Source organism: Agelaius tricolor, unplaced genomic scaffold, assembly GCF_023055355.1.
Source record: "Agelaius tricolor isolate 1412-34295 unplaced genomic scaffold, bAgeTri1.0.p SCAF_4, whole genome shotgun sequence".
NCBI classification, from domain to species: Eukaryota; Metazoa; Chordata; class Aves; order Passeriformes; family Icteridae; genus Agelaius; species Agelaius tricolor.
In genome coordinates this window covers 6,085,031-6,106,517 of record NW_027269264.1, presented here as the reverse complement: position 1 = coordinate 6,106,517, position 21,487 = coordinate 6,085,031, and the positions used below count along the sequence as shown (strand labels likewise).

At 42.1% G+C, this 21,487-nt stretch overlaps 1 protein-coding gene across 5 annotated transcripts in view; it reads right to left on the bottom strand.

Moving 5' to 3' along the window:
- Positions 1-21,487, bottom strand: part of PALM2AKAP2 (PALM2 and AKAP2 fusion) — a 267,192-nt gene that overhangs the window by 153,015 nt on the left and 92,690 nt on the right. For all 5 annotated transcript variants that reach the window (XM_071424436.1, XM_071424440.1, XM_071424433.1 and 2 more), the window contains 2 exons: positions 3,855-3,969; positions 3,214-3,235 (listed from right to left, as the gene is read on the bottom strand). In XM_071424436.1, coding sequence (XP_071280537.1) covers positions 3,214-3,235; positions 3,855-3,969 — 137 coding nt within the window. The remainder of the gene's footprint in view (positions 1-3,213; positions 3,236-3,854; positions 3,970-21,487) is intronic.

Here is a 21,487-nt window from a genome sequence, read left to right as displayed (position 1 = left end):
ACAAACCAAACAAAGCAGATGATTGGGAAAAGCCATAATGGATTTACCAAGGACAAATCATGACAGACTAAACTAATTACCTTCTACAACATAATAACATCTTCTATTGACATGGGGACAGCAGTGGATGATGTTTATTTAGACTTCAGCAAAGCTTTTGACACTGTTTCCCACACTACTCTCCTGGCCAAGACTCATGTGTGAGATGGGTAGGAAATTGACTCACATGTCACACTCCAAGGGTGGTGATAAATGGTTTTTACTCAGGTAGCTAGAGGAGCTGTAATTGTGGCAGCTCTTGATGGAGACTGAATTTAAAAGTTATCAAAAGCCTACAACTGAAAGTCAATTGCTGATTAATTTCTACAGGACATGTGGAAAGAACTCTTCAAAGAGCTGTACTTGACTCCTCTGAGGGCACACTGGTCTGTTTTGCTCTTGGGCTGCACAGCTTGTCAGGATCAGAGGACAGAAAACCAGAAGAGTCTCTGAACAATGTTCTGGTTACTAAATAATTCTGGTCAGGTTTCCTAGACCACTTCTTGGCCAAATATATGCTAATACATACAAAATTCAAACAGAGGCTTGTGCAAACTGTCCAATTAATGTAATTGTGGCTTCTGTATGTTGGCTGAAGTAGTAACAAATAGTTTGCATACAAACAGCCAAATATTGCAGAGGATACATTTACCTCTAAGGCAAATTCAGCAGACAAGGGAGTTATATCAGATCTTCATGTGCCTTTTATTTTATATATACACTGAGAAATAAACATCTACACATGGAGCAAGAGCTCTCTCCTTTCCATTTGTTCATGATGTGCATGCAGCATAGCACTGCAGCATGCCTAGTTTTGACTGCAGACCTGAGCACCAACAAATGATGTAATGCCTAGCATCATCTCAGACCTTGCTTAATGGAGAGCTTGTCAGCTGCAAGCCACTACAGTCATAACTGAAGGTGACGGGGCCACAGCTCCCAGCCTCAGCATTTCTGCTCTACTTTCTCTTACACAGTGATTTTCGAAGGCAGTGTGTTTCTACCCTGGAAAATGTAGAATTTGTGTTAATTGTGCCTGGATGATTTCAAGCTCAGAGATTCTCACTGCCAAACACAGCTTTTTTTTCCCTATGAAATCTGTGAAGGACACAGAGCATCATCTGATCAGTCACTGGTGCTCACCACCACTTCTTCCCGTCCCTTATAGCCTTTGCTTGGACCTCTCTGGGCTCTGAACATCTTCTAGTAGTGCTTCCTGCACACTCAAAATCTCTGTCACCACAAAATTATACACAGGAACACAATAGTGAGATTAAAAAACTGTTTGTACTGTCACTGCATTTACAATAAAGGGACACAGAATAAACAAACATAAGATGTGTGGACTTGGGAGTCTTTCATGATCTGGCAGCAGCTGAAGAAATTGCCCAAACAGGTCATTGTCGGTTTGTGTCTGTGTTTTACACAGCCTTCCTGGGTTATCCAGTGGCTCCTACCTTTTTCCTCTGGAGGAGAGGGGAGGGGAGGGGAGGGGAGGGGAGGGGAGGAGAGGAGAGGAGAGGAGAGGAGAGGAGAGGAGAGGAGAGGAGAGGAGAGGAGAGGAGAGGAGAGGAGAGGAGAGGAGAGGAGAGGAGAGGAGAGGAGAGGAGAGGAGAGGAGAGGAGAGGAGAGGAGAGGAGAGGAGGCAGTGGTTCACTTAGTTGTAACCCCCTGCTCTATTTGCTTGCACGAATTGCTCTCTTCACTCTGGCATATTTTGAAGTTCTTTGTTACCTTTCAGAAATTACCAGCTGTCCTTAATTCTGGCTCAGTCTGTCAGGAAGGGATCTACTGAAAGCAGGCAAAATCTGGAGAGCATGAGGGCTCCTTTTGAACCTAATGAAATACTACATTGCTACATACCTTCAGGGAAACTACCACTTCATAATTGTTAGCTGGGGCTTCCTTTGGTTCCTTTGCTATTAAAGACACATGAAGATGCAGACTGCACCTTGCAGGAGTCATAGAAACTCCTGAGCACCTGGTTGCTAATTCCTGCAGGCACTGCTCCTAATTAAGGATCTTACTAATGACCATGGTGTAACCCTGCATAGGTACAAAATATTTGCAATTACCATTTTGTGGTAGCCAAATTCAAATCCTTCAGAGAGAAGGAAGAGTAAGTTGTTACAATGGAACATACTATCTGGGATTTTTTTTTTTACAATAGCATAGAACAAAAATCTTGGATTATATTGCTAGCAGGAGCAAAAATTTCTGAACTAGGTCTTTGACTTAAAAAAAGTGCCCTCTTTAGTAAGTAATAATAATCACCTGGAAAGACAGCTCCAAGTCAACTCAAATACTACATCGTAACTTCCATTGTATCCCATTGTTTTCATGTTGGGATCATCCTACACGTTCCTCATCTACATTCACAATACAGTTGACAGCAGCTGGAGGAGATAGTCTTAACCTCATTATTTTGTCAGTTCAAAGACATGTACTGAGAATGAGAATCTGGTGCTCATATTATCTGCAGATGCCTTAGCATGACATCCTTCCAGGGTCCTAAGGATCCTGGGGTGGCACTACAAAGGTCTCTCCAGCTTCCTGGGAACCATGCCTATTATTTGTTTACTCAGACACCTAAATTTATAGCTACACTTTGTATAGATCACACTTTGTATGACACTGAGTTAATAAGTTAGGGATTACTTCATTCTCATCCAACCAAGTGAGGTTTTCCTTCTGCAAGAATCATCATGTGGAGAATATTGCTCATCAGTGAAATAATCTGTTTTTGATAGTTGTTCCTCTGTATTAGGAATAGTCCTCATATAATTTAGCTGGTTATGAACAGAGCATGAGCACATACAACAAGAAGATTGACCACAGAGAGGTGAGAAGGAGTCTAAAGTGCAGAGCTATCATGTGCTGAAAGGGGACAGTAACACAGAAATTGTATGATGTCTGCTTTAAGTTATTCATGCTGTTCTTTCCCTTTGTGTGAGCATAAGAAGAGGTGGAACTCTGCCAAAGCAATACTGTTTTACCACAACAGTGACGTTTGTGCTTGCATTATAGAAATACCAAAGGAAAAGGTAATGGCTCTAGCAAGAAATCAGAAACACACAATGAAGGAAACAAACCCAGTCTTTAAACCTTTGCAGCAAAGCTATAGTAACAACTTGTGTTAAACCCAAAGCTATAAAATAATAAAAAGGCACTTACCACCATCCTGGTGGGAGAAACTCTGTGAAGGGAAAAAATAGGATATTTGGTTAAACCTTTAATATTTTGGGTTTAATTTGCTTTACATCTTATTTTTATGCTAGGCTTACTTCTATGGTTCTTTGGAAATTTTAAATGGGTATCTGTGATTGCTGCTCCTTGGATTTAGGTGCCATCATAGACTGAAGGAGGGGGACAGGGTGCAACTAGATGAAGAGCTCTGCTTCTTGTTGCAGGCTGTAATGTTTTGAAGTGGTATTTTTGGCAAATGCTACTGTCTCTGGATGCCATGAGAGCAGGGAAGTTTTAAACAGTCTCAGGATCCTCCTGATATCTTTAAGGGGGGCTGAAAGCCCCCTTAAACCTCATGTGGGTTCCCTTCTGATAGGGAGATAGCCTCTGAAATCCCTCTTCAAAAAAAGCTGGGATGCAAGGGAGAACCCAAAAAACCCAAACAGAATAGATCTGATGCCACTGTGTCTTTTCTAGTCTTGCTCATAGTGGTTTAAGCTAGGTGCTCTGCAACTGCCCTAAATCTTTCCTTAAGTGCATTAATTATAACTACTGCTTCCAAATAGAGCTAAGAGTACACTTCGGTTTCAATCTGTGCCCAAGTGTCTTTTTCTTTTTTTTTAAAATACCTTTTGCAAGTTGTCAAAGGATTTCTCAGTCTCCTTTAGTTTCTCCAAAATTATTTGTTCTTTGGCAGATATTTGTGATTCTTCACTTTCTAATTTCTGTATTTCTTGTTCCAGTCTGTAGAAGACATACAGACATGCACATACACACAAAAATAAAAAAAAAAAATTAGTTTAAAATGAGAGAGAGTTTTCTAGATATTTACTGGCATTTCAAATGTCATCAAAAACAACTTTGTCTCTTATTATTCACAACTGATTTCCTAACACATGAAGGACCCATGAATTATTTGTAAAACAAACAGATCTATTTACAGGAAAAACAGTGATTATCTTATCCACTTCTGCAAAAGCATATACAGATGAACTAAAAATATACTTCAGTATTCCTACACTCCAATTCCCGTAACATCTCTGATTTTTACTTTCATTTTCGAAATCACAGTGCAGGATATAACTATGAATATGCAGTAGCATATTCATAGTTATATGAATAAGTGGATTCTAATGTTTCTATACACCAGACAATGAAACTGCAAATAGTTTTTGGAAACTGGCAGTCAACCAGTTGAGGTAGGAGTTTCTCTTGAACCCATATTTTGCCAACTCTCCTTTGGGATAGCTATCTGTGCTTTTTACTATTACTGCATGACACTGGGGTCCTAGAGACTTTGTGTAATAAAATACATATACAGTTTAGAAAATAAATGTACTCTGCTAGGCAGTAAACACTCAGCACTCTCATTTCTCTTGTCAAGACTTAGCAGCTGAGACCTCATACGTTAAGATGAGTTGATTATGATTTGGAACATGTTTTTAGAGAGCTTAGATTCTCCATTACTTTAACTCAAACCTCCTTTAATTGACATGATTTATGCAGATGCAGGAATATTCCCTCTTTCCTTCCACTCTCCTCCTTTCATGTGTGCCACTGTTTTTGTTTTCTCACTTTTGAAAAAAAATTTAAAAAAATATATATAAAATAAGCCAAGATGAATACATTTGGACAGGGATAGTTATCTAAAACTTCCTTTGTCCACCAAAAGATCTGTAGCTGCTTATAGATTGTTGAACCTTATTTCCCTGAATGGGACATACCAGCACCACCCAGTACTTTCCTTACCCATGGCTGCTTGTTCCTGCCTTTCTGCCATCACTTTTCAAATGAAGGATCAGGATACTGATCCACACAAAAGGACACATTTTTGCTCTTTTCCAGCCTTGATCAGCTCAGGACTCCACTAATGCTTGTTCAATCACAAGGCAGAAAGCATGGAGAAGATGATGTAGAGAGGAGAGAAGGAGGAATTGCTTCTTTGACAGATCTGACAGGTTCAGTTTCTTATGAAATTCTTGTGTTTAAATATAGATGCAGGGCTCTAACTTTAGGCACTCACTTGGGAAATTTTTTCTCACTTTTTAATTGTATGATGATGAAAGATTTGTGGCACTTACTGATAATGCTTTTCATTAGAGGGAAGGAAAGGTATTAGAGGCTCAAGTTGTTGCAGATGGAAAAAGGCAGATTTTATTCTCCTAAAGTGTACAAATACTTAAGAGTCTCAGAGTCATGGTGATTTGCTGAACTGCCATTAAATGTAACACCCTCAATCACTAAGTTGAAATGGCTTAATTGCAATAATTTAAAAATGAACTGTTGAAAAGTACTGCTTCAATCCATTTCATCTTTCCTCCAAAATAATACAAAACATAAAATATAAAAAAAAAAGTAACTAAGTATTTTGTTCTGCTGCAATGGAACAGGTCGATCCAGGATGGATATTCCCCTCACGTTGTAATTTAGGATGAAATTTTTCAAAATATCCTCTTCTATATTGACTTTTTTATCTTGATTTTTTAAAATACCTGGTGAAGTAAAAAATTAATTTGTCACTCAGGTCAGGCATTTGCCACACTCTTGCTGAAATCAAGAACTTGGAAGTCCCCAGCTAGGTTGCCCTCTTTTCCTTCTCTATCCTTTGGAAGGATTTGTAGATTCACATACATTTGTACATTGCTGATAAAGACATTTGAAATATTCTGCTGTGCTGACTGGTGAAAGCAAATTGTGTGGCTGAGTAAGTCAGGGTTTACTGGTGTATTTCAGTTCTTCCCCTGTGAATCACTAAGCAAGCAGCATTTTCAGGATGCATATTCTGTAAACTAGTACATTTTGCTTGCTATTTTATGTGGAAAGAAACCAAAAAATGGGAGTGTGTAGAAGTCAGCAACAATAAAATACAGGGAGAGGAAAGAAGCCCTTTTTTTTTTTTTCCAAATGAAGTGGACATTAGTTAGTAAATTATGACAATGAAAACTGAGTATATGCAGTAACTCATTTGATGCATGGTTATAAGCAAGTAAACTCCTTGTAATTTGGGGTCATCATAAGTCACTAATTTTTTGTACACCAGCTCAGATTGGAGAAGGTCATTAATTGTTTGGTCTTGCAGAGAAAGTTTGCTTTTAACACATGCACATGTGCACTTGGACATGCACAGATAGCAACTGATACCATCTCTGTTATCTTACTTTCTGACTGCTTGCTCTTTTGCTTTTCCCCTCCTGGTTCTCTTCCTCAGTTTCTGCTTCCTTTGTGCCAGCCTACCCTCACCATTAAAATGAGTTGGGCAGATGAGACATTATGTTACTGTTTTGACAAGACATCTAGTTGTTCTGATTTTTGTTCTCATTTTTTTTGTTTTTTTTTCTTTGTTTGTTTGTTTGCTTTTTCTCCTGAATCCCTTCTTTACTTTCTTTTAGAAGTGATAATGACAACAACTTGCTGAAGAGGAAAAAGATGGAGACAGAGCTACCAGGATTTAGAAACATGGATGAAGCTGTTAGAAAGAGAGAACTTCTGTGTTGCTCTGAAGAATGCATAAAACTCATCCTATCAAGGCAAATTGCCTTTTCCTCAATGAAATCAGTACAGGCAGACTGAGAGTCACCAAGGCTCTATATAGAATGAAGAAAAGTACAGGAAAAATATAGATAATTCATGAGAATATACCTGTTACATAGCACAGGGGTCATATACCAGACTTTGGTACCCACAGGAGGTTGCTTTTTACATTATTGCTAAATTTATTTGACACTAATTTGTGCTCTCTAGGCCTAAGGGTTGAGCCACCCCTGCTGAGGTAACATAAATACTCAGGGTCAGAATTTCTATGTGAACTGTTGTATATATTCTTTAGTATATACTGTATATATTCTTAGTATATGTTGTATATATTCTTTAGTAACCACTTGGGTACCACAGAGCTCCCTGAAAAATTTGAATGTAGAGTCCTCACCACTTATTTGGGCTGTCTTTTGACATATGGTCCAGCAACGCAAAAATTTAAATCATGCAAACTGAAGGTTGTTTTGCATTGTTTACTTTTTTAGTGAGCCTCATATAATCAGAATTGCTCAATGGTAAGGAGAAGTGCCTGATTTTTTGATAGTAACACACAAAAGAGTCACGTGAATTTGGTCTGAAAAATAAATGCACTACTATGACATCTGTTTTGAGCAACATGTTGTATAATGGAGTAATAAATTAATTCAGAGTGCACATGTGCACATACATATCTATACAAAGACATTACATTCTTCCTGTGTAAACCCGTTAAATATCAAGGAATGTCCTTTTCTTCTAGCCCAGTTTAAAAAGGATATGCCTTAATTGTCATTTGACACCTGGCAAGGAAACTCTGTAATTCCCTTGTTCCTTAGCAGACTTAGCAGATTTTGGGCTGGCCTTTGAAAGATGGCCAGTTACATAAACAACTGCAATATCTGAAGTGTTTTAGGGAAGAAAATTAAGAAGGAAAATGCAGATTCAGATAAGGCAGAAGATAAAACAGACTGTTAGTATTTCTGCTTCATTGGCCCAGGCAGCTAGCTGATGACTGAGATTTGTTAAATTGTTTCTCTAAGAAGAAATTGGGTCAGAGGGTCTGGGGTTGCTGTGGCATGGGCAAGTCATGTTTTGTTTCAGTGATTTTATTGGAGTCCTATTTTCCCAAATATCACAGAAGCAAATGGGAAATTTTGTCAGTCAGAAAGCCAAACCTGCCTTGCTGTTTGTCTGTCCTGCAGCTTTCTCTAATGGATGGCTGCCATAAGCATCTAAGAGTGTAAGAGGATTTTCAGGGGGGACTGTTTGTATAAGCTAGGAAGCCAAGTGACCTTCCTTCTCATGTTAACAGTGCTGCCCTGCTTTGAAGAAGAAGGAACCACAAACAGCTGAAAGGATGCTGTCTTTTGGACAGTGCATTTTGCCGTCATGTGAGCAACCCAGATTCCTCAGCTAGTAAGACTACAGGCTTCTAGGATAATAAAGGCTGTAAACGACTTTGGGAGGTCTCTAGCCCAACCTCCTATTCAAAGCAGAGCCAGCTGTGATCCGGCCATGATGATCATGGCTTTTTCCAGTTGGGTCTTGAAACTCCTGAACAATGGGGGAAAAATATATTATAAGGCTACTTTCAGGCCTTCTCTTCTAGACTGTTGCTACCAAGACCTACAAAATTCAGACCAGAACCTTACAGTACTGCAAGGGAAGGAGATGTACCAGATTAATAAAGGGGCACTACATGAGAGTGGACAAGGCAGCCAGGACAGCTTCTGAGAAGACCAGAGGCAGAAACAGCATATGAGTTCTCCTGAACAGATGCAGGGATATAGACCACAAGAGCTGTTAGGTAGGACAGAATACTATACTTTAAGTGACAGTAAGAGAAGTTAAGCAGGGAGATCTAAGAGGTGAAGAGGCAGAAGGCAAGGTTTGGACCTGTTGTATGTGCACATGTGCATTTACATTTAGCAATCAATAACCAGCAAACATTGTGCACTTGGATACAGGACTCTGCTTTGTGCTCTGAAGGTGCTGAATGCACTTTCTCAGGTGAAGGATTTCCTCTGTTTCTTCTGTTTCCCACATTGAGATGTTGAAACCCACAAACCTGGCCTATCATTTTCCTCTTTGCTAAAAGCAGAGGCTGTTCTGTCCGAGAAGCCTTTCCTCGACCCCAGGAGAGACCCTGAGCATGGTTCTGTGCGGCATTCACAGAATGAATGCAGATGCTGATGCAGAGTCACACTGATTTGAACACACAAATCCTAAGTCAGCAGAACCATGCCTGAAGAAAACAGCCTTCTCTATCCAGCTAATTAACTCTGGCAAACACAGACTTCTAGGGATATCTACATTTGGCTTAGCAGTGTTTTGTTTTTCAGGGTAGGAGAGTAACAGCATTATAAACAGGGAAAACAGCTGCAGGTTTATGGACTAGATTCCTTAGGCTGTGCTAACTATGCATTTGGAGTTGTACCTGAGAAATACTTATGCAATTTCTGCAGTGAAAGCAGAAATGTAATAAAAATTATGTCTGCAGCATACACACTGGCATGTCAATGTAAAAAAGAACATTCATCAGGACCAACAGGGAAAGTATACAAGTATTCAGAACTTAAGAGAAAAACAGGAAAGACCTAATCACAGTAAACACTTGAAGGGAAAAGGTGATGGATGCATATGTGGAGGGGGGGATGGTTCAACTTTAACTGATTATTTTGCTATTGCTTGACTGATACCATAAATCAAATTGATATAAAAGCCACAAATAAGACAGTAATTAGTATCAGGTCTCTCAGAGCTGAACATCATTAGGTGTTATAGCCAGTATTAAAATGGCATAGTCATAAGCAGAACACTGCAACAAACCTCTGATATTCATTGAACAGAGAATTAAACACCAAGTTTAGGGATAATTGTCCTTGCCTGAATGGATGAAACTGATCTCTACATTCTTTCTGTACCTTTGGATTTTGCCTTCAGGTATCTTTTGATCACACAGCAAAACCAGAAACTGAAACTTCGCATGTAAGGTTCATCATCCTGGAAGTACAGTGCCTTCTGCAAAAGTTCACTGGCAAAAATGTTCCGCTCCATGGGCCTCTCATTCCCATTTCTTTTAGGGGCAGCAGGGTACCTGTTAGCTTACCCAGGTTCAGAACAACTTTGGAAAATGAACTTGCAAGGGCAAAGGGTGCCCCTGAAAGATATGTAAGTCTTTTAAACCAACATAACTGGATCCTAGTCCAGCACTTCAGCCCTTGACAAACTTCCTATTACCTGTATCAACTGTCAAGCACCAGCAACCTGTCTGTAAGCCAGCATGCTGTGAACAGTACCCTTTGTCTACTGTAGGGGAGGGGTAAAATCACTGAATAATCTTCAGATTATTTTCCACGTTGGCTTAGTTTTCTTAGCAAACAGCAGCAGTTGTTGCTGAAGCCAATAGGAGCATTTGTGGATGTCTCTCTGTATCAACACACAGCCAGTGCTGATGGCAAAAAGCTGCTTGATTTAAGATCTGTTGCAGGCTGAAATGGGATTTCAGAGTTGAGTTATTCAATGCCTCTTAGTTTCGTCTTTTTGCAGTGCTCATCCTTTTTTGAACAGCTCACTTTCAAAGAGGAAAGCTGGCAGGGCGTATCTTACGAATTTGAACAGGCTGTTGTTTACAGAGTGCAGCTGAAATTCAAGAACCGCAAACCTAATTAACATCTTTGAAAAGGCAAAACCTCCATGACTTGAAAAACTGGGAATCCCTCATTGCCAACCAGGGCTTGGATATGAGATTCAGGCATGATGCTGAATGAATTGCTCTGGTAGTCCACATCAATTTTGCGGAACACAGGAGAAGAGAAACAATGGGAAAAGCCCTCCACCTGGAAAAAACTGCATCCCAGTACCACCTGAGGAACTTGAGAAGTAAAACTCCACAATTCACTTGGCTATCTGAAGTAAATGTGTATACACACACAGAGAGAGAGAGCAGTATAATGATATTCTGCATCTGCCTAGTGTAGGATGAAGTTAAACCATGCTAGTGAAACCAAGGTGAGCAAGTCAAGCATTGGCCACAGGACTTCTTGAGCTAAGCAGGATGAGGTGGAAAACACAACAACCATTACTTTGATTTAACTACTACAATGTTGCCTGCTCTGGATGTAGAAGACTTAATGTAATGCAAATTTTTTGACCTGGAATTGAAGAAGTTGTACAGTTGAGCCCCTTTCCTTGCCAAATTAACAATGTTTGCATATTAACTTTGCCAATCAGGTTTGCCTGATACAGCATTAAATCTCTCAAATATGGGAACCCTCAGCACTCTGGTGTGGCTCTTCCTCTAACTTTCTCTTCTTAAAATGCTATCTCAGCCTGGTATGATTTCCTCATATCACTGTAGCACATAACTTTTTGCCCTCATGGCACTTACAGCCCACACTTGTTTTTGGACTTTTACCAGTGTAAATCTTTCTAAGCTCAGTTCTTCCAGTATTCTGGAAAAGAAATGTGACCAGCCTGGGTGAGACTGCAACCTTAAAAACTTCCCACTGACTCAGGAGATGGCAGATCACTGACTAGAAATCAGTGAATCATGCCTTGGATGCTTGCCCTTAGAGCAGAGGAGTACATGGCTTGACCCTCCTTTGGGAACAGAGGGGGAAAAAAGTTTAAAAAAAGACCTGTTCTGAACCCAGTCCAGGGGCCGGTGATCAAAGAGGTGAAAGAGCAGAGTCTACTTATTTTCTCTGTGTGCTTATAACAGTGTTTGGACCAGGAAGCTCCTGTTTGTGCTCCTGACCAGGATACATATAGAACCTGGCAGATCTGACCAAGTCCCTGATCAGTTGAGTAAACACCCTGATACCTTAACCTTCTCTAGTAGCATCTGGCTCCTGAGTCATCCAGCCTCTGGACCACTTGTATTTAAAAGAAATGGCACAAATGTTCTGGTTTCTTGGCCCAGCCAGGTAAGAGAAAAATGATTATTTAGGCTCTTCCTGGTGAAGCTGGGTTTTCTCTCTTCTCTTTACCATTACTCTCATTTTCTTCTTTCCTCCCAGATCCAGGCCTCCTGGCTCTGGAGCTTCACAGGCCAGTGTCCAAAATATTAAGGCAAACGAAGTAAGAGCCACAACTGATAAAAAATGCTCGGCCTGCACGAACCAGACATGCAGATCTTCGTGTCTAGACAGACAGGTTGTCACATCAGAAAACAGACAGACTTACATTGCAAGTATACAGAGATGCATCATCTGCAGTTAATTGTTTGGTACTCACTGGGATGTCAGGAGAAAGGCAAGGAAGATAAAATAGCCGTTTGAGAGAGGATACATGCTGTACTTTGCAATTGAAAGGTGAAGGTACAACGACTCAGGAAAGACACTGAATCCTGCAGGAACCTGCTTGCTTTCCCATGGCTTCAAGTAAAATTGGCAGGACGAGCACCAGGGCAGATGTCCTGGGATGTCTGAGAACACACAAGAGTGCAAGGGACTACCATACCAGTGTGGCTTTTGGTCATTAAATTTTCTTGTGTTGCAAGATGTGGTTCCAGATGAAGGAGGATTGCAAGCACAATTTTCCCCAGCAGAGTCCCTGTACACAGCAGAATGCACCCAGAGACTTAAAAAGCAACACAGGTGTGGCCAGCCCTGTTGTTGGCTTGTAGCAGCCATGCACAGGAAATTCGTTTAGGTTCAGCAACAGATGCCAGCAGTTCAGCTGTACAGTGGTTTGTGTTATTTATATCTTGGGAGAGATCCAAGAAATAGAGGGAGAGCAATTGGGGGATGATGGCTGAGTGCTCATTCTTCCATCGTGCACCAGTGCTAGCTGCTGCAGTTACCCAAGGTTAGTGCAGATGTACAACCAAAATTAATGCATGACCTTATGCAGTAACCACACTGCAAGCTGCAAGGAAGGAGAATGTTTTTCTGCAAATTCTGTACATACTAATACACTGGAGATGCACATTGAGTTACCTCAAAGCATTTACAGGCAGGAGGCCTGGAAAATCTCCATCAGCTTTTTAAGTGAAGGGAAATTAAACAAAAAAACAAGACAACGTATTTTTTCTGAAGAGATTTCAGCTTCCCATGTACAAACTGGGAATGTGCCTTTTGTCTCTGATTTACAGTGTCAGATGAGAAATGAGCTGCTAAGGCTCATTGGGTGCTCAGGACAGAACATGAACATGGCAAAGATGCCCTGCAGAAAATAAACTGGGTACTGGTCACCTACCCATCTGAACCCACCTGGTCAACAGCCATCTGAACGTGAGCCAGCAGTGTGCCCAGAAAGCCAACATTGTTAATAGCATCCTGGACAGCAGGCCCAGGCCCAGGGCAGTGGCTCTCCCCCTCTCCTTGGCACTGATGAGGCTGCACCTCAAGTCCTGTGCTGAGTTTTGAGCCCCTCACTCCAAGAAAGACATCGAGTTGCTGGAACATGTCCAGAGAAGGGCAACAAAGATGGGGAAGACTCTAGAAGGAGGCTCAGGGAAGACCTCACTGCTCTATACAACCACCTGAAAGGATGTTAGAGTGGAGATCAGTCTCTTCTCCCAGGTAACAAGCGACAAGGCAAGAGGAAATGTCCTCATATTATGCCAGAGGACATTTAGATAGGGTATTAGGGAAAATATTCTTCACTGAAAGGGCTGCCAAGCATTGGAACAGGCTGACCACAGAATAGTGCACACATTGCTTCTGGAAGAGTTCAAAAGACATGTAGATGTGGTGCTTAGGGACATATTTCTGAAGGGGCTACAGCAGAAATGCCATAAAATTCTGCAAGCTCAGAGTGCAGGCAGTGCTGCATTGAAAAGCAGCACACATGGGAGACTGGTTTTAAAGGAAACATTGTTAGCTAGGGCTGGAGATGGTATGTTGTCTTCTGTCTGGACCTCAGGTCTCTGCAGCTTTTTCCTCAACTATCTGTTTTGTCTGCCTGTGAGACCTGGGGAGGTGCTCTCTGTGCTTCCATCTGTTCTTTGCAGGGAGCTGCCGAGGGTCATGCACAGCAATTCTTGCAGAGTCGTGCTTCTCAGCATGGACTGCTGCAGTGAAGGGCAGGGGCAAAGGCCATAGCACAAGAGTTGTGCCTGGCAGAACTCAAGAGCACACCTAGAGTGAAGGACAAACTTTTTCCTGCTACAGGCTCCTTTCCTTTCTACCTCCCCTTCCCTTTCTCTCCCTTCCCCTCCTTCTTTTCTTTCTTAAATTCCTTCAGAGGTTATTTCCACTCAAACTTCTGCTGAGTCTTTTTTTCTGTTTAGACAGAGCACTGCCTCCATCCAAAGTCAGTGGCAGCATGATTTCTATTGCAGGGAATGAGGACTACAGTCCTAGAAGAATTCCCATTTTGAGCTATTTGGGAATCCCTCCCTGCCCCTACCATGTTTAACATTTAGCAGTATAGAAGCACATGCAAGTGAGTCTTTTATATGGCAATGAAAAGATGTTGCAGTTACTAACTAGAAAAGCAGGGTTGGCAAAAACAGCAATCATGGGCCATGGCTATCTATTTGTATACTTGCTGTAGTCTCCAGCAAATAATTTTGCCTCCATTCCACCATCTTGATCCAATACATTTTGCCAATACAATAGAGCTCAATTGTACTTCAGTCCATGCTTATCCCCAGGAGATGCCTTAGCTGGTATTATTAATTATATTCACTGTGAGATTTCCATGATTTTGGTTTGACTTGACTCATATTTGCTGCTAAGAACTGCATGGACTGTGTAACAGACTTCTGGTGCAAACAAGGGATTATCAGTTTGCTTCCTGTTGTGGTGGCTTAAAAGGGCTGTTTCAAGGAAAATGGTGCTTACAAGCTTACTTGTTGGTGCAAAAAGTATTGCCCAGCATCCAGCATTCTGACCTGAGGTACACCATGTGATTGACTGAATTTAGTCTGAGAACAGTATTAAAAATGAAAAAGAACCCCAGAAAATTAATGGAAACCGAATTAAACTTTTATAATGGTGGGATTATTCTGCTGTCCTGTGGCTATTAAAGCACAACTACCATAAAAAGCTGCAACTGACAGGGATCCCATCTGCCTCCCTTTGACATTTTTGGACATACTTTTCCTTACCTTTTGTGCTGTGCTTTAGTCATGACTGCCTCAACCTGCAAATGCCCTCAGCAGTCTTTGACAAAGGAACTAGATGGTATGTGCAGCTGACAGTCAGTATGCATCAGGCACTGAACTTTATTAGGTCCCTTTAAAAATTCCCCATATTACATGACCCTCAAAAATACACAGATCCATTCCCCTGCACTGCTTGCCAATAGGGACAGAAAAAGGAAGGGGAATACCCAGTAGGAGCTGTAACTTGTTTTGTTTGTTTCTTGATACAAACAGTTTCTTGGATCTGGGCTTTGCAAATCTGTCCTCTGCTGTCATCCACTTACAGGAACTCACAGTTCATTTTTCCAGGGTGAAGGCTGATGTGAGGCAAGGAACATGCCCCATGGGAATGGATGGACTTTACACTGGGAGCAATGAGAGATGCATCAAGCTGCTGCCACCCTGAGCATGATGACTGCACCATCCTGATCCTGCTTCCTCCATCTGATCTACCTCAGGGCTTTTATGTTGTGCTTGTTTATTAATTAGTGCTAGGTAGCAAACATCCCCATGTCCCAGAAAGCCACTGGAACAAACACAGCTTCACTGTGGAGAGGCTTTGCCCTGGTGGGGTGGCTCCAAGGTTATCCAAAGTGCTCCTGTTGAGGCAAATCAAGCCAATCAGGAAGCCCCCAGAAACTTGGACTGTGTTTGGTTTGTTGTTTCCACCCTTAGACATTTCCTGCTATTGTTCTTGTCATTTTCTTTGAGTGTTCACTGGGCTGGTGGGTGGTGCTGCTACTACCGGCAGGGGAGGCCTCCGGTCCTCTTGGGCACATGGAGAGCTCTATGCCATTCCTTTCACAGACTCCCACCACTAATTTCTGGCATACAAGGTCAGGGAAGGTGGACCTGTGGCAGTAACTCCATCTCAATGTGCAAAGCACAGTTCCTTTTCCCATTGGCTGTTCTCAGCTGGGCAAGAATGAAATCATACCATAAAATGATGAATGAATTCCAGCTCAAGACATTGCTTACCACCCCTGGTGAAGGAGAAGATGGGTGAATAGGTGAAAGCAGCAAGTCCACAGCATCCTGGGATCTATATAGAAAGCTGTGGAAATACTGACTATATGCTGAACATGAATGGCCCTAGTTTTATCTCAGTCACACAGAGCCTGGCTTTCACTTTCCAAGGATGCAGGATTTCATCTGCAATGATCTAACGCCACCACACCACTAGAGGACAAGAAGAGGTATCCAGGCCTTCACACACAATGCCTGTATCTCATTTTTTAACTCTCTGAAGCTTGTGATTATTTTTTTATTTCAGATGCCTCTCACAAGTATCTACCTGCAGCATGAAGGACAAAAGACCTGGATGCTGCACTCCTTTGGGTGCTGTTTCAACCTCAACTGGAAATCACAGCTTACCAGTTCCTATAACATCCCAACTGGTCAGGTAATCATGAGCACATCTTTGGATTTCATGTACAATCTAAGACAACTTGCTGTGCTGTGGACAGATTGTAAGACTGCGTTTGTTCTTGGACAGCATCTATAAATCTGCAGAGAGATCCCTGGAAGTGTGATGTTATTGCTGAACTGTAGTGGTGAATAGAGCCAGCTACAGAGCTGTGTGAATGAAGAAATGGGTGGGAATAATTGCTTTGATCTTACATGAGCCTTCCTTTTCCAGCCCTGTGTTCCACATTACCTAACATCAGCCAGACCTGAGTCATTGCTATCTGAACCTTCACAGTACTGGAGCTCAAATTAAAAAAAAAAAGGAGATCATGTTTAATAATGTGACAATGCTTTTCTAGTCCCCCTTGCTGGCTCATGAAAACTTGGAATGAAATACAGTTTTAACAGTGGAATGTTGAAAAGTTTGCCTTGACTTTGTGCTGCATGTTTGTGGTAGGAGTCAGCTGATGACTTCCTGCCTGCGTGGGTCTCAGAGGGGTGAAATTCTTGACCCCGGACTTCCCAAGAGCTGCAGAGCTTCAGAATCAGGATAACGCAGACATCTGGGCTGATTTGGTTCAGTGGCACAAAAAGCAGCCAGTAGAGTATCTGTAGAATGGGATGGGTTTTAAAAGGGTTATAAATCTTTCTTTTTAAGAGAACTTCTAGAACTGTGCCAGGGTCTGTGTTTTGATGGCTGACCTCAAGCTGATCATAGCAGGGAGATGGCACAGGACTGCCTTTCTAAGGGTAAATATCAAAGAAGAGAACTTCAAAGCACCTAACAGTATGGTAACCCCCTACTTCCTAATAAATTGCTTTGCAGTTGGTTCATTATCCTTTCTGCAGCGAGCCAAAGAAAGCCAAGTATAGCCTGATGGGCTTCTGGCTGTGATCCCAGGGCTAGCTAGTCATGAGAAGCTAGCACACTTCCTGTGGTTTCAGTGAATCCCAGGACTATGATGAACCTCTCTCATACAGGTCTTCTTGACTGTGTAAACCATCTCTGTGCTTGGAATGATGGTATTGAGGGATGGGCTAGCAAAGGGAGATGGCCCATGTCACATCTCTGGAAATTTCTGCTATGCAACTTGAGAAAAGAGGCTAAAATTTTGCAGGGATTTCCTAAAGTCTAAGTGGTTAATTTGGTCTGGTTTTGAGTCTCTCAGTCTTCCTCATGCTCAGTCTTCCTCATGCTCCAGGGATCCTGGACAGGAGAAAACCTCTGCTGAGTTTTAGCAAAACCATGAACATTCTTGGTCTTACATGTACAATTGACCCCCTTTTCTCTTTTCTGTGCCTACTATGCTTTTTACATTGGTATTTGAACAAGGCACTCAAGTAAACTAATTTCTTGTAAGAATGGGTAATAATAAATATGAGACCATTGCAAAAATCTGCTTTACAGCACTAACAGATCATTTTAATTTGCTTTGTCTAAAACATGAGAACAAGGGCAAAGATTTCACAGATGTCCATAGTATTGGGAAGGCTGGGGCCCATTTCCCAGTTTACTTCATACAGGCAAGAGTGCACACACTCAGGACATGGGAAGTTAAGAAATTACTGACCAGTTGCAGGTTGCAGGAGATATCTGTAGGTGCCATTGAAGATATACAAAAACAGCTTAAGAGTGGAAAAGCTCTTAAAAGCTTGTCTCCTGTGATATCCATGCCAATTGGTGTATAGTTATGAACACTTCTCCAGCTTTATTGTTTGAACATTCATTATCTATGAACATTTATAATTGAAGCAATCAGGCAGTAGGTGAAAGAGCAGTATTCAAAGCCTTGAATTTAAACAATAGGTATCAAACTGTAGGTGTGTATGTAGTTCCAGTGCTTTGAATAGATGAACACTTGGATGTAAGCCGATGTTGAAGTGTATCTCTAACTCAAAACTTAAAGAGTAATCACATTAATGTGACAGCTCAAAATTAGGAAAATTGTTCTGGTGCTTTGGAATGGACAGACTGAAAATAAAATCAAACTAAAAAGGCCTTATTTGAAATATGGCATAAAAACTGAGAACAACAACAATGTTCTGGGTGCTGGAATGCTATTGACTGCGGTATGTCTACCACCAGACAAGGGCAGTTGGAAGTGCAGGCTGTCAAGATGACTGGCCAAAGGGCTGGCTGGTTAGTCACTAAGTGCCAGATGGACACCACCAACTGTCTAAATTATTTCTCCCTCATTTGTAATTGGCCTCACTTGTGGCTGAGCTCCCTGGCTCTGCCTGCAGTTCTCAGGTCTGCTGTTGGCAACTGCCTTGGTATACACTCTGCATGCAGTGTGCAAGCTCCTGTCAGCAGAACAGTCCCTGAGGGAGCTGTGGGTTTTCTGGTCATGCCCTCCTCTAACAAATTATGCCTCATTTGTGGTGTGGAACATCCACGTCACCATTTCATTCCACCCTCCTTAATTTTTTTTTTCTGCCTGCTTCTCATTTTCATGCCAGCTATTGCAATCAGTTACAAAGAGACATTTTCTGATAGTGGTACAGGACTGCTGATAATTTCCACCTTATGCTATTTTAAGACTGGCAAGTAGGACCCTGTTAAGATGCCACTTTGTGCCCAAAGCAGCTGTGCCTTTAAGTATCTCTGGCTTCTCCCTTGTGATCCAAATCCACACTGAGTGGTCTTGTGGCCTTCTGGCTACAGAACTGTTCCGGTCTCTGCTCATCACACCACTGTGTGCCTCCTGTTATGTGTTTGGGACTTATAGCACCAAAATCAAGAAATCCTCTTAATAGAAAGTCCTCCTGCATTACATGCTTCTGTCTTCTTCATTGATATGTCTTTGGGAAGTACCAAAGTCTCGAGGCCAAGAAGTCCTTAAAAAAACTGCTGGGAAACAAGTGAATGACATTATGCTGAGTTCAAAAAGTTCTGCACAGATTGTTTTGTAAAAGACACAAACCCCAGTTTAGAAGGTGAAACTGAAGCTGCCTGATTCAGGCTACTTTTGGATGGCTTGACATTTGAACCTAAAAGTGACAGGACAATATACTTGCCCTCATGTACGTGGTTGTTCCAAAGAGCTCGGAGGTGTTGCAGAGGATGGCTCCTGCCCGGTCCTGAAGCCCAAGCACAGCTCTCATTATCATTCTGTCTATGACTGTCTCAGATGGGTGTCATTGAGACAGAAAGTAGAAATTGTTTTCAAAGGTACTAGGCAGATTGCCTTGCCACTGTTTTCTAGGTACTACAGTCTGCTGGGAAAGAAAGCAGAGGGGTCCAACTGCTTTTGAACAGGTCAATACTATTGCAAATGTCAAAATGTCCGACATTAAGTAGAAAAAAGATGCAGAAAAGGATGAGAATGGTTTTTGCCAACAGCACACCAGCAAAAGGTGGGAAGAGCTGAAGAGCTATGTTCAGTTTATCATGTCTGTGCACATGATGTAGGTAATCATGGATAGGTAATTTTCACCCAAAAATTAGTCTAGCTGTCGGATTTTGTCCAGCCAACCTCTCAGCCAAGAACCAGCAGATGAATATGGTCACTAAATATCCAGTGAAAGTGGCTGAAGCTGTGCTTTACCCCACATTTGCAGAGGGCTGCTGGTGGGCCATAGTCCATTATTATGGCTCATCTAGGTGATGCAATCTGCTGATCTGACTGTGAGTTTGAGCCCTTCTTTTCTTGCTGTTTCAAACTCCCACCACTGAAATCAGTACTGTAGTAAACACCTGCTCAATAGCAGTGCTCTCAAAAACAGTGGCCAGGGAGACCAAGAGAATACTGCAGACAAATGCAACTTTTTCTGACAGGTTGCTAAATATCCAGTACCTTTTGCACACCTATTTATCTTTTCTCATTTCCCCTTACCCCTCCCTCATCCTCTCCCTACAACAAGATTCTGTGGAGTCACACATCACCATGTAGGAAATACTTGTTTAGCAGAGTTTTTTTCCCTAAGATGTGTAATACAACAAACCTTCAGACAGACATGTTAAATATACATCCATGGATGCAGGGAGCACTGCAGAAAGGCACCAAATGTCAAACTTAAAGCTTGTGCTCCTGCACCACCTTTCACTATTATGGTATATTTTTATTATGAAGGTCACATACTAGCTTTCTTTTCTGCTTCCCATTCCTGCTGCATGCTGTGTGGCTTGCTTTGATAATTGGAAATTACTCTACAAACCGTCTGCCATGGCCCAGGAGACAGAAAAAGGTCTACCATAGCAGCAAAGAATCAAAAAGAGCGATCCAGGTCCAGATAGTAAAAGAAAAAGAAGGGAAAATAATAATAAAAATGTCCCTACCACCACATGCATAACCAGAATTTACAAGAGGGGAGTGCTGGAGGAAGAGGTTCTCTGCAGTGTATGAGGCCATCTAGCGAGCTCAGGCATTGTAACAGCTCAGCTTTTTCCAAGGCATTTTGTACTGCTTGTCCCCAACAGAACCCTTCACATGCCAGCTGTCAGCCAGGTATGCACACGGATACTTCAACAATATTCTTCACTGCAAGATGAAAGGGGAAAAAACCTCTGCAGGAGAGGAGAGGAGAGGAGAGGAGAGGAGAGGAGAGGAGAGGAGAGGAGAGGAGAGGAGAGGAGAGGAGAGGAGAGGAGAGGAGAGGAGAGGAGAGGAGAGGAGAGGAGAGGAGAGGAGAGGAGAGGAGAGGAGAGGAGAGGAGAGGAGAGGAGAGGAGAGGAGAGGAGAGGAGAGGAGAGGAGAGGAGAGGAGAGGAGAGGAGAGGAGAGGAGAGAGCGACAACAGAAAGGATGCAGCAGATGTCAGGGAGCTTGGCATGTGGGTTTTTATGGGAAGTTAGAAATCTGGTGGCAGTGGAAGGGCAACATGGTGTGCAACTTTTCACTGAATCCTGTCCTCAGCTGCACAGTTGGGGATGGCAAGGGGAACTACTCAGCTGCGGAGGGCACTGCAGCAACTGGGGTGCTGAGAAACCTTGCCAGGAGCCGTGAAATATAGGGTGCTCACTATTATGGGGTGTCTTCCCTGACAAAAAACTACTGAGTCAGGGAAATGGGAAAGTGATGTGCTAAAATAATTTTAAGTTCTCAGAGAACTGATGCTTGTATTTTATATGATACTGGACTGGCAGTCCTGCAAGGGAAACTGCTGCAATGCAAAGTGTCATACCCACCAAGTCCTGTCCTGGTGCTTTGCGTCCAAGCAGACCAGACCGGTTGCCTGGGGATGAACACATGAACAGCTGCACTGCCCATCCACTCCTCTGCATCCCACATGAGGCTGCCAGGTTATG